At 36.4% G+C, this 13,329-nt stretch overlaps 1 protein-coding gene across 1 annotated transcript; it reads right to left on the minus strand.

Annotated features, from left to right (window-relative positions):
* Nucleotides 1-1,037: 1,037 nt before the first annotated feature.
* On the minus strand, nucleotides 1,038-9,666 carry LOC119611948 (solute carrier organic anion transporter family member 74D-like). Its single transcript, XM_037967641.1, is given in 11 exon segments — nucleotides 1,038-1,349; nucleotides 1,413-1,738; nucleotides 4,977-5,093; nucleotides 5,158-5,305; nucleotides 5,393-5,599; nucleotides 5,706-5,838; nucleotides 5,841-6,167; nucleotides 6,225-6,557; nucleotides 9,099-9,328; nucleotides 9,410-9,435; nucleotides 9,437-9,666. Coding segments are annotated over 11 exon segments (2,163 nt in total). The 5' UTR covers nucleotides 9,581-9,666; the 3' UTR covers nucleotides 1,038-1,177.
* Nucleotides 9,667-13,329: the final 3,663 nt, after the last annotated feature.

Here is a 13,329-nt window from a genome sequence, read left to right on the forward strand (position 1 = left end):
CTCACTTATTTCGGGCTTTACATGCTTAATTTCATGTTTCTAGGTACAATATTATAGAATATTCAAAAAGTGTCTTTTGAAGAACGAAAAAGTACCAAAAAGTACCCTTTTATGTGTTCTCACTTTATCCGGGCTCTACATGCTTAATTTCATGTTTCTATGTTCAATATTATACAAAATGCAAAAAGTACCTTTCTTATTACGAAAAAGTACCAAAAAATCCCTCTTTATGTGTTATGACTCTGCATACTTAATTTAATGTTTCTAGATTCAATATTATAGAAAATTCAAAAAGTACTTTCTCAAAACGCAAAAGTACCAAAAAGGCTTCTTTTATAGGTTCTCACTTAATCCGGGCTCTACTTACTTAAATTCGTGTTTCTGAACACTGATTTTTAAAAACGTTCTATTCGACCGTATGTCTGATTGAATTATTGAAGATTCGGATCTCGCAGATACATATCTGGGGTCTTCTGAAAACTGATTTCAACAAATACACGGACTGACAGATGGTCAGATGGACAGAATAACAGACGGACATGGTTAAATCGACTTCGCTATCTATTAGGATCCAGAATATGTACACTTTATAGGGTGTAAAACGAAAATGAAGGGTATAAAAATGGAAAATGATAAGAGTCTTATTCATAAACTTTTATCAATGGTTTATAAATCAAATTTTTATATTTTTTCTTTATTCATAAATGTTTATGAATAAGGCAGTAAGTATTTCTAAACCGATTAATTAGATTTTTGTAAAAAAGATATTTTTGAAATATATTGAAGCTAGTCTTTTTCTTTTCAATTCAACTACTTTTGCGTCCTCTTAAGTTTATATAATGAACAAATTCGTAACCGGTTTTTGTCTACAATAAAAAATGCAATGTAACTACACTACCAGTCACTTGGTGCGCTGTTAGCATAAACTATCATGAAAATTGCTATTTTCTTACACCAATGACTGAACTACTATAATTCTACTGATGGTTGTTGACTTAACTAAATTTTTACATTTAACCCATTAAAAGCAACAAATATAATTTTAGTTCAAACATTTCCCTGTAGAGTTTTATTATATTATACACAACAAATATTCTTTTTCCATTTGTTCGTTATCAAACTTAACTATCTTATAAACATAATTACATTTTTTAATAACCTTTTAAATTCGTTTTCATTATTCTTTGGCCTCTATATATTGTTCCTCTTTCAAATAAGAAATTTGCAGTTTCTTCAATTTCACATCATCTTCATCAAATACTTTAAGATCTTTCACATGATACCAAACGCCCACATTGCAAAAGATACATAGTCCTACAAAAGAGGCGGCCACTGTGTTGAGTGTGAATCTGAAATATTGATTTTTTAATTATTTATAATGTTCTAATACATTTTGATACGATTCGAGTTACCTTAAATTCATAGAATCATAAGACCAACAATTGCCCTTATTAGAGCATGTTTTACCCCATACCAAACAATTTCTATCGAATATCCAGCCAAAGAATATGGGGGCGGGTATGAAACACAGTAGCGATATTAACATCATACCAAAACCCATTATAGCCGATTTATCTTCTGGTGCTACGGAACGCATAGTTATCAGCAGATTTGATGCTCTTCCAGTGGCAGCAAAGAATTTTATTACACACATCACGGCTAAGAAAGTGTAAAATTGCTTGGTACAATTTACGGGACAGGCACCACCAACTGCTTGTCCACCTGTACCTAAAGAGAGCTGGGAAGAAAATTTTTTGTTTAGCTACTCTGAAAAAAATTTTTGATAGAGAGGCGATGTCGAATCCGGCTTTTCGGTATTAGCATATAGGAAAAAAAGTACCGAAAATGTGAAAATTTAAACTCAGCTTTATTCCAACTACTTAAACCAATTTGTCTACAAAATGTTGCAAATGAGAATCTATATGGATCCATAACACATTAAATTGAACATATTCATCCTGTTTGAATGAGAACCTATAATGGGGCACATTCTGGTACTTTTTCATTCTTCAAGTGGTGCTTTTTAAATTTTCGGAGAAATAATCTAAGATATATTCTAAAGTACCAAATACTTCTCTTTTCTTCTTGAAATAATATTTTTTGGGAATTTTTTGTAACATGGAACCAGAGTTGCCAGTTTCTTGAGTCGATTAAGCTATGTCCGTCTATGTGTCCACGGAAACCTACAGGTAGCAATTTTTGAGATAATTTGTTGAAATGTGAACGTGCGTTAGTTAGTTAGTTAGTTAGTTAGTTAGTTAGTTAGTTAGTTAGTTAGTTAGTTAGTTGTTAGTTAGTTAGTTAGTTGTTAGTAGTTAGTTAGTTGTTAGTTAGTTAGTTAGTTAGTTAGTTAGTTGTTAGTTAGTTAGTTAGTTCGTTCGTTCGTTCGTTCGTTCGTTCGTTAGTTAGTTCGTTAGTTCTTCGTTGTTGTTCGTTCGTTAGTTCGTTCGTTAGTTAGTTCGTTCGTTTTCGTTCGTTCGTTCGTTCGTTCGTTAGTTCGTTCGTTCGTTTCGTTCGTTCGTTCGTTCGTTCGTTTGTTCGTGTTCGTTCGTTCGTTCGTTCGTTTTCGTTCGTTCGTTTCGTTCGTTCTTCGTTCGTCGTTCGTTCGTTTCGTTCTTCGTTCGTTCTTAGTTCGTTCGTTCGTTCGTTCGTTTCGTTCGTTCGTTCGTTTCGTTCGTTTGTTCGTTCGTTCTTTTCGTTCGTTCGTTCGTTCGTTCGTTCGTTCGTTCGTTCGTTCGTTCGTTCGTTCGTTCGTTCGTTCGTTCGTTCGTTCGTTCGTTCGTTCGTTCGTTCGTTCGTTCGTTCGTTCGTTTGTTCGTTCGTTTCGTTCGTTCGTTTCGTTCGTTCGTTCGTTCGTTCGTTCGTTCGTTCGTTTCGTTCGTTCGTTTCTTCGTTCGTTCGTTTCGTTCGTTTCGTTCGTTCGTTCGTTCGTTCGTTCGTTCTTCGTTCGTTCGTTCGTGTTCGTTCGTTCGTTCGTTCGTTCGTTCTTTCGTTCGTTCGTTCGTTTTCGTTCGTTGTTCGTTCGTTCGTTCGTTCGTTCGTTTCGTTCGTTCGTTCGTTCGTTCGTTCGTTTTCGTTCGTTTCGTTCTTCGTTCGTTCGTTCGTTCTTTCGTTCGTTCGTTCGTTCGTTTCGTTCGTTCGTTCGTTCGTTCGTTCGTTCGTTCGTTCGTTCGTTCGTTCGTTTGTTCGTTCGTTCGTTCGTTCGTTTCGTTGTTCGTTCGTTCGTTCGTTCGTTCGTTCGTTCGTTCGTTCGTTCGTTCGTTCGTTCGTTCGTTCTTTCGTTCGTTCGTTCGTTCGTTGTTCGTTCGTTCGTTCGTTCGTTCGTTCTTTCGTTCGTTCGTTCGTTCGTTTGTGTTCGTTCGTTCGTTCGTTCGTTCGTTCGTTCGTCGTTCGTTCGTTCGTTCGTTCGTTCGTTCGTTCGTTCGTTCGTTCGTTCGTTCGTTCGTTCGTTTTCGTTCGTTCGTTCTTTCGTTCGTCGTTCGTTCGTTCGTTTCGTTTCGTTCGTTCGTTCGTTCGTTCGTTCGTTCGTTCGTTCGTCGTTCGTTCGTTCGTTCGTTCGTTCGTTCGTTCGTTTCGTTCGTTCGTTTTGTTGTTTCGTTCGTTCGTTCGTTCTTCGTTCGTTTCGTTCGTTCGTTCGTTTCGTTTCGTTCGTTCGTTCGTTCGTTCGTTCGTTCGTTCGTTCGTTCGTTCGTTCGTTCGTTCGTTCGTTCGTTCGTTCGTTCGTTCGTTCGTTCGTTCGTTCGTTCGTTCGTTCGTTCGTTCGTTCGTTCTTTCGTTCGTTCGTTCGTTCGTTGTTCGTTCGTTCGTTCGTTCGTTCGTTGTTTCGTTTCGTTCGTTCGTTCGTTCGTTCGTTCGTTCTTCGTTCGTTCGTTCGTTCGTTCGTTCGTTCGTTTCGTTCGTTCGTTCGTTCTTTCGTTCGTTCGTTCGTTAGTTCGTTTCGTTCGTTCGTTCGTTCGTTCGTTCGTTCGTTCGTTTCGTTCGTTCGTTCGTTCGTTCGTTCGTTTCGTTCGTTCGTTCGTTTCTTCGTTCGTTCGTTCGTTCGTTCGTTTTGTTCGTTCGTTCGTTCGTTCGTTCGTTGTTCGTTCGTTCGTTCGTTCGTTCGTTCGTTCGTTCGTTCGTTCGTTCGTTCGTTCGTTCGTTCGTCGTTCGTTCGTTCGTTCGTTCGTTCGTTCGTTCGTTCGTTCGTTCGTTCTTCGTTCGTTCGTTCGTTCTTCGTTCGTTCGTTGTTCTCGTTCGTTCGTTCGTTCGTTCGTTCGTTCGTTCGTTAGTTTGTTCGTTCGTTTCGTTCGTTCGTTCGTTCGTTCGTTCGTTCGTTCGTTCGTTCGTTCGTTCGTTCGTTCGTTCGTTCGTTCGTCGTTCGTTCGTTCGTTCGTTCGTTCGTTCGTTCGTTCGTTCGTTCGTTCGTTCGTTCGTTCGTTCGTTCGTTCGTTCGTTCGTTCGTTCGTTCGTTCGTTCGTTCGTTTCGTTCGTTCGTTCGTTCGTTCGTTCGTTTCGTTCGTTCTTCGTTCGTTCGTTCGTTCGTTCGTTCGTTCGTTCGTTTCGTTCGTTTTCGTTCGTTCGTTCGTTCGTTTGTTCGTTTCGTTCGTTCGTTCGTTCGTGCGTTCGTTCGTTCGTTCGTTCGTTCGTTGTTCGTTCGTTCGTTTCGTTCGTTCGTTCGTTCGTTCGTTCGTTCGTTCGTTCGTTCGTTCGTTCGCTGCCCTGCTTCCTTTCTGCCCCTTGTCCATCAAATCCGTAGAAGTACACCGTGCTCAACATGATTATCGATGTTCCAAACATTTTTCGAAAAGACATTTTGAAAGAATGATCGGGTATGATAATATCGTCTAGGCTATTTATTTTTGGAATTAATAACATTCTGATCAATTTACTGAAAAACGGTCAAATCCTGAAGAAGTGAATTGAAAATGTACACAAATTTGTCATGTAAAGACAAGACATCTTTTACTCTCCGATGTTTTCTTCTTATAAATACTTACAATATTTCCGGTACTCATAGTTGAGTTGCTAATATCGTCCAAGGTCAAATGATTAAAAAGAGGATTATCATTGGATGTAGAATTTGTGTTAGGTATGCAGGAGCAATCATAATAAGACTGTAAATATTTTGGAAATAAATAAATTTTTATAAAGAACTTTGCCAAAATTGTATACTCTTACCTTTCGGCCATTAGCATCCATATGCTCTCTCTTACAACCAGCATGACAGGGAGATATATAAGTCATTTGATCTTCACCACACACGGGCATATAACGCACGTAATCGCAATGACAAATACTATTGCAACTTAAGGATGAACTCAAAGTACTGCCAAAAATAAAAACAAATTTGAATTTTGTATAATTATTAAGTGTCCATACTTGAGATATATATAAAATTTTTAGCAGACATTACCTATCATACGAATTATTTATCAGTGAATTATCATTGGCGGGACAGCCAATAAAAGCATAAGCTAACATACCGCACACCGTCACAACATCAACCAAAACGTTCCAGGCAGCCAAATAACGTGCTCTAGGTTTAAATTTTGATATGACTACGCCCGATAACAAAACACCAATAGCCGAAAATACTAATGCCACTGTACCAGTTACCATACTTAAGGTAAAAATAAACAAAATTAATAAACAAACATAAAAGTCATTATTCCAAAAAATCATTATCGCTTTAGAGTGAAAATAAAAAGTCATTATATTAATATTACCTTGAGGTTGCTGCTGACTGGCGATATTGTATTTCAATATATTTGGCAGTAAATATCCAATAGGGCAGATAACCGAAAAAGTATAATATATTGGCCGATAGATTAAATGCCACAATCTTATTGTTGAGGAAGTTTTAAATGTTTTCAGCATATCCTTAAAAGAAGTTTTCGTTTCTAAACGTTCTACCGATTTACCCATATTTTCCTCTTTCGCTCTAGCCTCCTCAAGTTTACGTCTAGCAGCAGTCATGGGTAATTCCTTAGGGAACATAAACAGGAATAGACCACTTAAGAATATAAGACCAGCTATAATTAACCAGCCCAACCACCAGGCACCCAACCATCTAGAATCCGCTTGTGTAATAATGGGTGTTAAGTGGGGGGTAATATACATACGCAAGCAAATCGAAGCCAAAGTGTAACCCAAAGAGGGACCCAACAAACCAAAGAAGTAGGATAAACCTATAAATAAAACACAAATTCAAAAAAGTTTTGTTTGATTTCCCAATATGTACTTACTTAACATAGCTGGAGCTTTAGATTTCTCGGTGTTATCATCCATATAGGAAATACCTAAAGTGTGATAAAGTGATCCTCCTACACCGGCTATAAATTGTGCCACAAACAATAATATTTGTGGTAGTAAAACTCCTTCATCTACATCACACTCCACTCCAGTTCCATCATTTCTACACAAACGTTTTTGCTGTTGTTCTTGCAAATCTTTTAATGATATATTAATATCCGATATGGCTCCATATTCCTTGGTTAAACTTAAGGCATCTTCACCGGGTCCGTAAATAAAATGTGGTGTTACGGTTAGCATACAGAAGCAGATTAGGGTCAATAAACCTAAAAATATTTAGTTTTATTATAAATTGTTATCTTCTTTGCTTTAAGATTTTCAGAATTAAATTTTATATGATTTTGTAATAAGTCCAAAAGAGAATGGACTAACTTTTAAAGCTTAAATTTGAAGCAAACGTTTAAATTATTACTAAGCCTTTTTGAATCACAAGAAGACAGTTTAGTGGACGACCTCTATTGAGGTTATCCAAAAAAAAATCTCCAACAGAGTTAGAAGGCAGTCATATTCATGACTCTAATACCTAATTTAGGAATTGAAGGGCGGAGTTCGGCGATAAGATCATCGAAACAGTATTAAACATAACAGTGTAAACATATGTTCAGAAGATAAAGGATTAGTAAATATCGGAAAACACCCTTTCAGATCATCGATTCAAAACACTCTGTTCTGCTCCAAATCCCATTAAATTTCGGAATAAGTGCAAAACTAATTGGACTATTTTCGAAACCTTACCAAGGAACTGTTCAAAATAGTACACGAAATAGAGAGAATAGAGACGTTAACAATTGCCTTGTTCGAATCGTTAAGGGACAGTGGTTCTCTATGGAGATCTGGAATATAGGAAATATTCTTCGCAAACCCTTCAACGGGGCACGACATTAAAAGACCGCTATACTTATAATGGGATGAATCGTAGTTAACTTGAAGATAGCCAAACAACCTTTCAACCTAATTGGTCCATACAGAAACCTATTACGTAGATATCAGGTGTTAAGGATAAATCTAAAACTATTTCACAACTAAGCTTTGCATCATATGTTTACCAGACCACTGGAATACAATCGGCCATGCATGGCCAAGTGACGAAGGGTCACTTGGAGTAATGGAACGGGTTTAGAACCACAAAGATCCTATGTTGTGATCCTAACGAGAGGAGGACGAAATAGAATAAGCAAATCTGATGTTAGTATGATGATACGAAAAGAAAAATGGAAGGAAAGGACAATTAAATTCGGAACACGTCCTTTATTATTGCCAGTCATTCGTCGAAGTTATATACTAATATTTTGGGAGCTTTGTTATCTCAGATATTACATCATTCAGGAACTTCGTTTGTATAATTCACATGACATACGTCCGGGAAACTGAGTTTCTGAGCATCCGCTGATAATACCTTTATAGAGCACTATCTAAGGTTTTTCAACAACAGACCCGATAGCGACCTAAGCATATTTCTTCGGACCTGGTGTATTATACATCCTCCTTTCAACCTAACCTAAGACTATTTGACATATAGCTTGATTATCTTCTTTATATATACAAATAATATGTGTTTGTTTGGACTTTATAGACTCATCAACGGATGGAGACAATTTCCCCGAAAAATTCAAGACCTAGAGTCCTAAAATGCAGTATGGGGAAAATAGTCGGCCAAGGCTCCTCTGATATATGGAAAAATTTAAATTAGAACATCTGAGAAAATATAACACTTAGATTGCTCAAATTTGTCCATAGTCACTTTAGTATTAATGTGAATATTTAAGATAAAAACTGGGCATATTTTCAATAGCGGGGCGTGGCAACTACCATGTGAATTAAATACAAAAATTGGTATATCTGAGAAACTATTAGTGCTAGAATTCTTTAAATTTGCACGAACAACTTTGAAATCCGTGTTAACATTTAGCAGACATGCAGACAAGGGCGTGGCACCTCCCATGTGATTTAAATACAAATATGTTCATATCTGAGAAACTATTAGAGCTAGAATCTTAAAATGTTGTAAGAACAACTTTGACATCCATATGTACATTTGGTGGGCGGGCTACCAATCGAGTGCTAGACATCTCACATAGCATTTGCAAAAATTCGTAAATCTGGGAAACTATTAAAATTAGAATTTTGAAATATTTCATGGGTAAAATTGAGATCTATATGAACATTTGAAAAAAATACGTGTACTTGCATACTTCTATTTGACGTTAAAATACAATAAATACAGAACTACCTAGAAGCGCCTCATTGACTAACTTAAATGGACAAAGTTGTTTTAGTGAAGTTGTTCTCAGTGATCCTAGAACTCTCACAGAACTCTCACTCACAGTAATTCTACTGATAGTGGAATGGGTTCTGGTTCTCCAACGCTAACAAGAAAACAAGATCTTCCTTTAAAAAAAGAATATGACAGAGAACTCGAAGAAAAGTTGGCAGAGAACTCGAAGAGAAGTTGATCTGAGCAACAAGATATCTTCGACTAAGTAAATTATTCGCGATAAGATGAGACAAACTTTTGATTACATTTCGTTAAAACTAATTCAATCGAAATTAAGTTTTTGCATATTTCTTTTCAAGATTTTTTTTGACTTCGACCCTATCTTTATGTTCATAACCCAAGGCCCCATAGATGACTTCTATATTGGGCCCTTTAGTGTAAAATATGAAATCGTTCGGTCGGCTGGTCTATAATGTATATATCAAGTAAGGTATCAGGAATTACTTTGGATATATGTATATCTCTAGAACTTTATGTTAATGGGACTCGCTGTCTTATATAATTTTTGTTTGATATTTATGAGCAAACTTACCAAAACCCATCCATCTCGGTCTATGCTTTCTGCCAACATAATAACCCAAAAATGCTGAACACAACATTTGACTAATATCATTGCCCACCATTATAATGCCTGTATTGCGGGTAGGAATCTTAAAACGTTTCTCCAATGTGGTAATCGTAGCATGGAAATAGGAATTTGTCATGGCATAAACACAACCCACTAAACCATAAACCACAACATAAGCCGTTTGATTAGCAAATCTAGTTTAATTATAACAATAAATTAACACACACATTTTTAAAAACACTTTATAAAATAAAACTGATTAATTAGTTAATTACTTTTGTAAAAATGAACCTTTAAAAACAACCGTAACCACATGTTGTATCCTTGGTCAAAGGCATATCATTTAAAATTCTTCTTAGTTCCTCATTATCATTGGATTTTTGTGTTTCCAATAGTTTTTTTCTTGTTTCCGGATCATTTAGAGGATCTGTGGCGTTTTGCGACATTTTTACTTTTTTTTTACGTATTAACACTTTAGCAAAAGTTGCATTTAAGTAAATATTTGCCCGGCCAAGTTGTGTTAATCTTAACGTTTTTCTTCACAATGAAATATAATCGCATTAAAAAAAGTTATAAACAATATTTATTTAATTTCTGGAAATTAATTTAGTCTTGGCTATTATAAGTTTTTTTTTTTTAATATAAATTCTTATCAGTCCATTTTTTGTTTTTATTTGTACACCCTACCCTGATAGGCAAGTTGGACATATAAATTTAAAAATAACAAACGATAAATGACATCCATCAGTTACAGTATTTTATTAAAATTTATTTAAGAAAAAATATTTACTTTCACTGTCATGCTGTAACTTTTATAAGTATTTAACTTGTAGAACTGATGAGGTCTGCTAATAGGTATACGTTATCAGTCAAAACCACGGGAAATTTGTGTAGACTGTTTTAAAAGGCACGTGCAAGAAATATATTATGAAAATGTTAAGTTTGGAGATCTCTATATATATAATTCGAGATCTAACACTATTTCCGATTAATCAAAATGCTTTTATAATAGAGTTGAGATGTATCTAGTCAGCTAGAAACCATAGACTAAGAAACATATGGTTCAACATAGGCTGATTTTTACCCAGTTTTGCTGTAACTACTGTAAATTAATTAGAAAAGTTTAATGGATATCTTGTTGCAAATTATAGCGCATTTCTTAGTCCTCTAGTATTGTAGTAAATAAAAAAATATATTTATATTTGACTATTAATTTGACTATCTTAACTACTCAAACTAAATTTTGTGATAACTAGTTTTATGGTTACGACTATTGAATAGTACAATTTCTTATCAATAACTTACTCTTGCCTTGGATTCTCCCAAAAAAAAAAATAAATATAGTTATAAATAAAAAATCTCTCTAGAAATTGAATTAATCTTGACCTCAGTTGTTTAGAAAGAGAGAATATATCACTCTCTCGAAGCGTATTTTATAGAGAAGTCATGATTATAAATTATAAATCGTATTATGTTTAAAACCTTATCATATAATTCGATTTATAATTGTTTATCTATAATGACTGCTCAATATTATAACTTATAGTTCTAAAATGATTACGAGTTTGTTTAGTGGGTGAGCAGAGTATTTTCGGAGACGATTAATTGAAGAATTGAGAGAATAATGAAAATAAATTTGTTAGAAAGGTGGACCGATTTATACATATATTAAATTGCAAAGGAACGAACTGTAAGGAAATAAGCAAGAAAATTAAATAAATCTTTATTCTAAATGTTGGGTTGCTCGTGGTAGCTGTGTTTTAAGACTGACACACAGTAAAATCTGTAGTTCGGGATTAGGTCTCCCCGGGGGCATGTTATATTGATGAAAGACCCCAACTTACAATTCCGGGGAAAAGAGGTGCCACCAGTACCTCTATTCTGCCGGGACTATAAAGTGGAGATGGTCAAATGTATCTTCGGCCTTTCCTTGGAATTATTTAGGGTCGAATCAGATACTATCTGGTACCACAGGAACCGGTAGCTCGCAGGGCAGATTTTCGGTCTTTGTATTGTCCCAGTTATTGGGAATCCACATGGTAGCTGTGGTTTAAACCCAAATTCGCGGGAAGAGAATTTCGGTTAAAAGACAACGATGAACGGCGAAATCTATATTTCTGTATAAGTTCAGTGCTGTTGCTGATGTCAAAATATTCCCCACCGAAGAATGACTGTGGAACTAAGCGTTGGATATAAGTTGGTGTTAAGAGTGGGGAAGAGAATGTTGGTGAATAGACTGACACACGGTAAAATCTATAATTCGGGATAAGTTCTTCCCAGGGTCATGTTACCATGATAAAGGCCCCCTTTTGTTGTGATTATAATCCCGAGGAAAAGAGGTGCCACCAGTGCCTCTAGTTTGCCGGGACTATAAACTGGTGATAGTCAAATGTATCTTCGGCCTTTGCTTGGAATGATTTGACATAGGGTCGAACCAGAGAACCACATTATCTGATACCACGGGAACCGGTAGCTCGCAGGGCAGAGTTTCGGAATTTCTATTGTCAGGGTTGTTGGGGATGCGTGTGGCAGCTGTGGTTTCAACCCAAATTCGTAAGAAGAGAATCTCGGTTAGAAGACAGCCATCTATATTTCTAGATAAGTTCAGTGCTGTTGCCGATGTCAACAGATACCCCACAGATGAGTGACTGTGGGACTAAGGGTTGGAAATAAGTTGGTGTTAAGAGTATATGATACAGGATGAAAGTAGGGATGTATACGGATCTTGTGTTTTTCTCTATGGGTGTGTCAAATGAATAAGAAGTGTGCTGGTTTGAATGGTGATGGATTAAAGGTATCTTATACAAGTGGCACCATTGAATTTTCCTTCCTTTTCATGGTACATATTTTCAGGGAAAACCCTGTTCATTCCAGATTTAACGCAGTGTATTCTCTGTAAGCAAGAACAAAGTCCTCGGCTTATCTAATGGCGCCCTAGGTGCTGTTGCCAATTCAATAGAGTCCATTCCATCTGTGTGGTTGTAGACGGAAGTGATCTTTTTTTTGTTAGGCAACGGGGTAGCAATCAGCGATTAGATAGCTCGAGTACTTGAGCAAAGTGCTTGTACATAGACCGGTAGAACTATGTGCAATGCATGTATCTATGAGTAGTCAAAGAAGCTCACCCTGTAGATGGAAAAGGCCACCGTGAAATAAAGCCAACACGGCAGGTGTTAACGTAATGCACTTCCACACTTCTGCAGAGGAGTGGCTGTGGGTGTGAAGTGTATATGATACAAGATGGATGACGGGTTATGCGGGCTTCACTCATCCGTATACCTAGAGTGTGTCGGATGAATGTGAAGTGAACTGGGTTAATGATGCCTGTAAGGAATCTTATACAATGATACCATGGAATATTTCTTCCTTGCATCTCGGAAGTAAAGCAATTGGGTAGCAATGGTCAGAGATTAGATAGCTCGAGTACTTGAGCAAAGTGCTTGTAAGACATAGTCCTCAGTTTATTTGATAGATTCGTGATTTGGTCTACCGAATACGTCCCTAGGTGCTGTTGCCAACTCAACAGAGGTCATCCCATCTGCATGGTTGTAGACGAAAGCAATTGGGCTGCAATGGTCAGAGATTAGATAGCTCGAGTACTTGAGCAAAGTGCTTGTAGGACCGACATACCGCGGCACAAAAATATATGGATCCTTATTCCACAATGTGACAAAATAGTCGGTCCGATCGGATACAATTTCAAATGGATGTAGCAAAGAATCGAGGCAACTTCGATTACATATAGATCTTGAAGTTCAAATTTTCTTAAAGAACAAACATTTGTAGTAGTATATTTTGGAACCTAATATTTTGTGTGAAATTCTTGTGATATTACGGGTAAAATATTCTCGACATTAGCGAACTTATCAAAATTTCATAAAAATAAGGGATGAACCAAACGTAATGTTTAGGTGCCCAAACTCAAGACTTAAGAAGTATTCGAAACTCAAGAAGTACTCATAGGGCAATCGATCGGGAAAATAAGACATGTTTTGTGTCTGATGTAGCAGAATATATCGTTCTCAATGTTTTTCTTTAAGTCTTTTTGCACTCTATTTCTCTATATAGTGAAAATGTATCAAACATTAATGTTTCAAACGCGAATAAAACCTAAAAATTTTTGATAAATTTTCAACATAACTCGATTATTACAAATCAATTATAAATTAATCCAATTTAAATAAAAACAATTGCA

This window comes from Lucilia sericata, unplaced genomic scaffold (assembly GCF_015586225.1).
Source record: "Lucilia sericata isolate MDLA Ls3-8-SP2 unplaced genomic scaffold, ASM1558622v1 Contig001562F_arrow, whole genome shotgun sequence".
In the NCBI taxonomy this organism is placed as follows: domain Eukaryota; kingdom Metazoa; phylum Arthropoda; class Insecta; order Diptera; family Calliphoridae; genus Lucilia; species Lucilia sericata.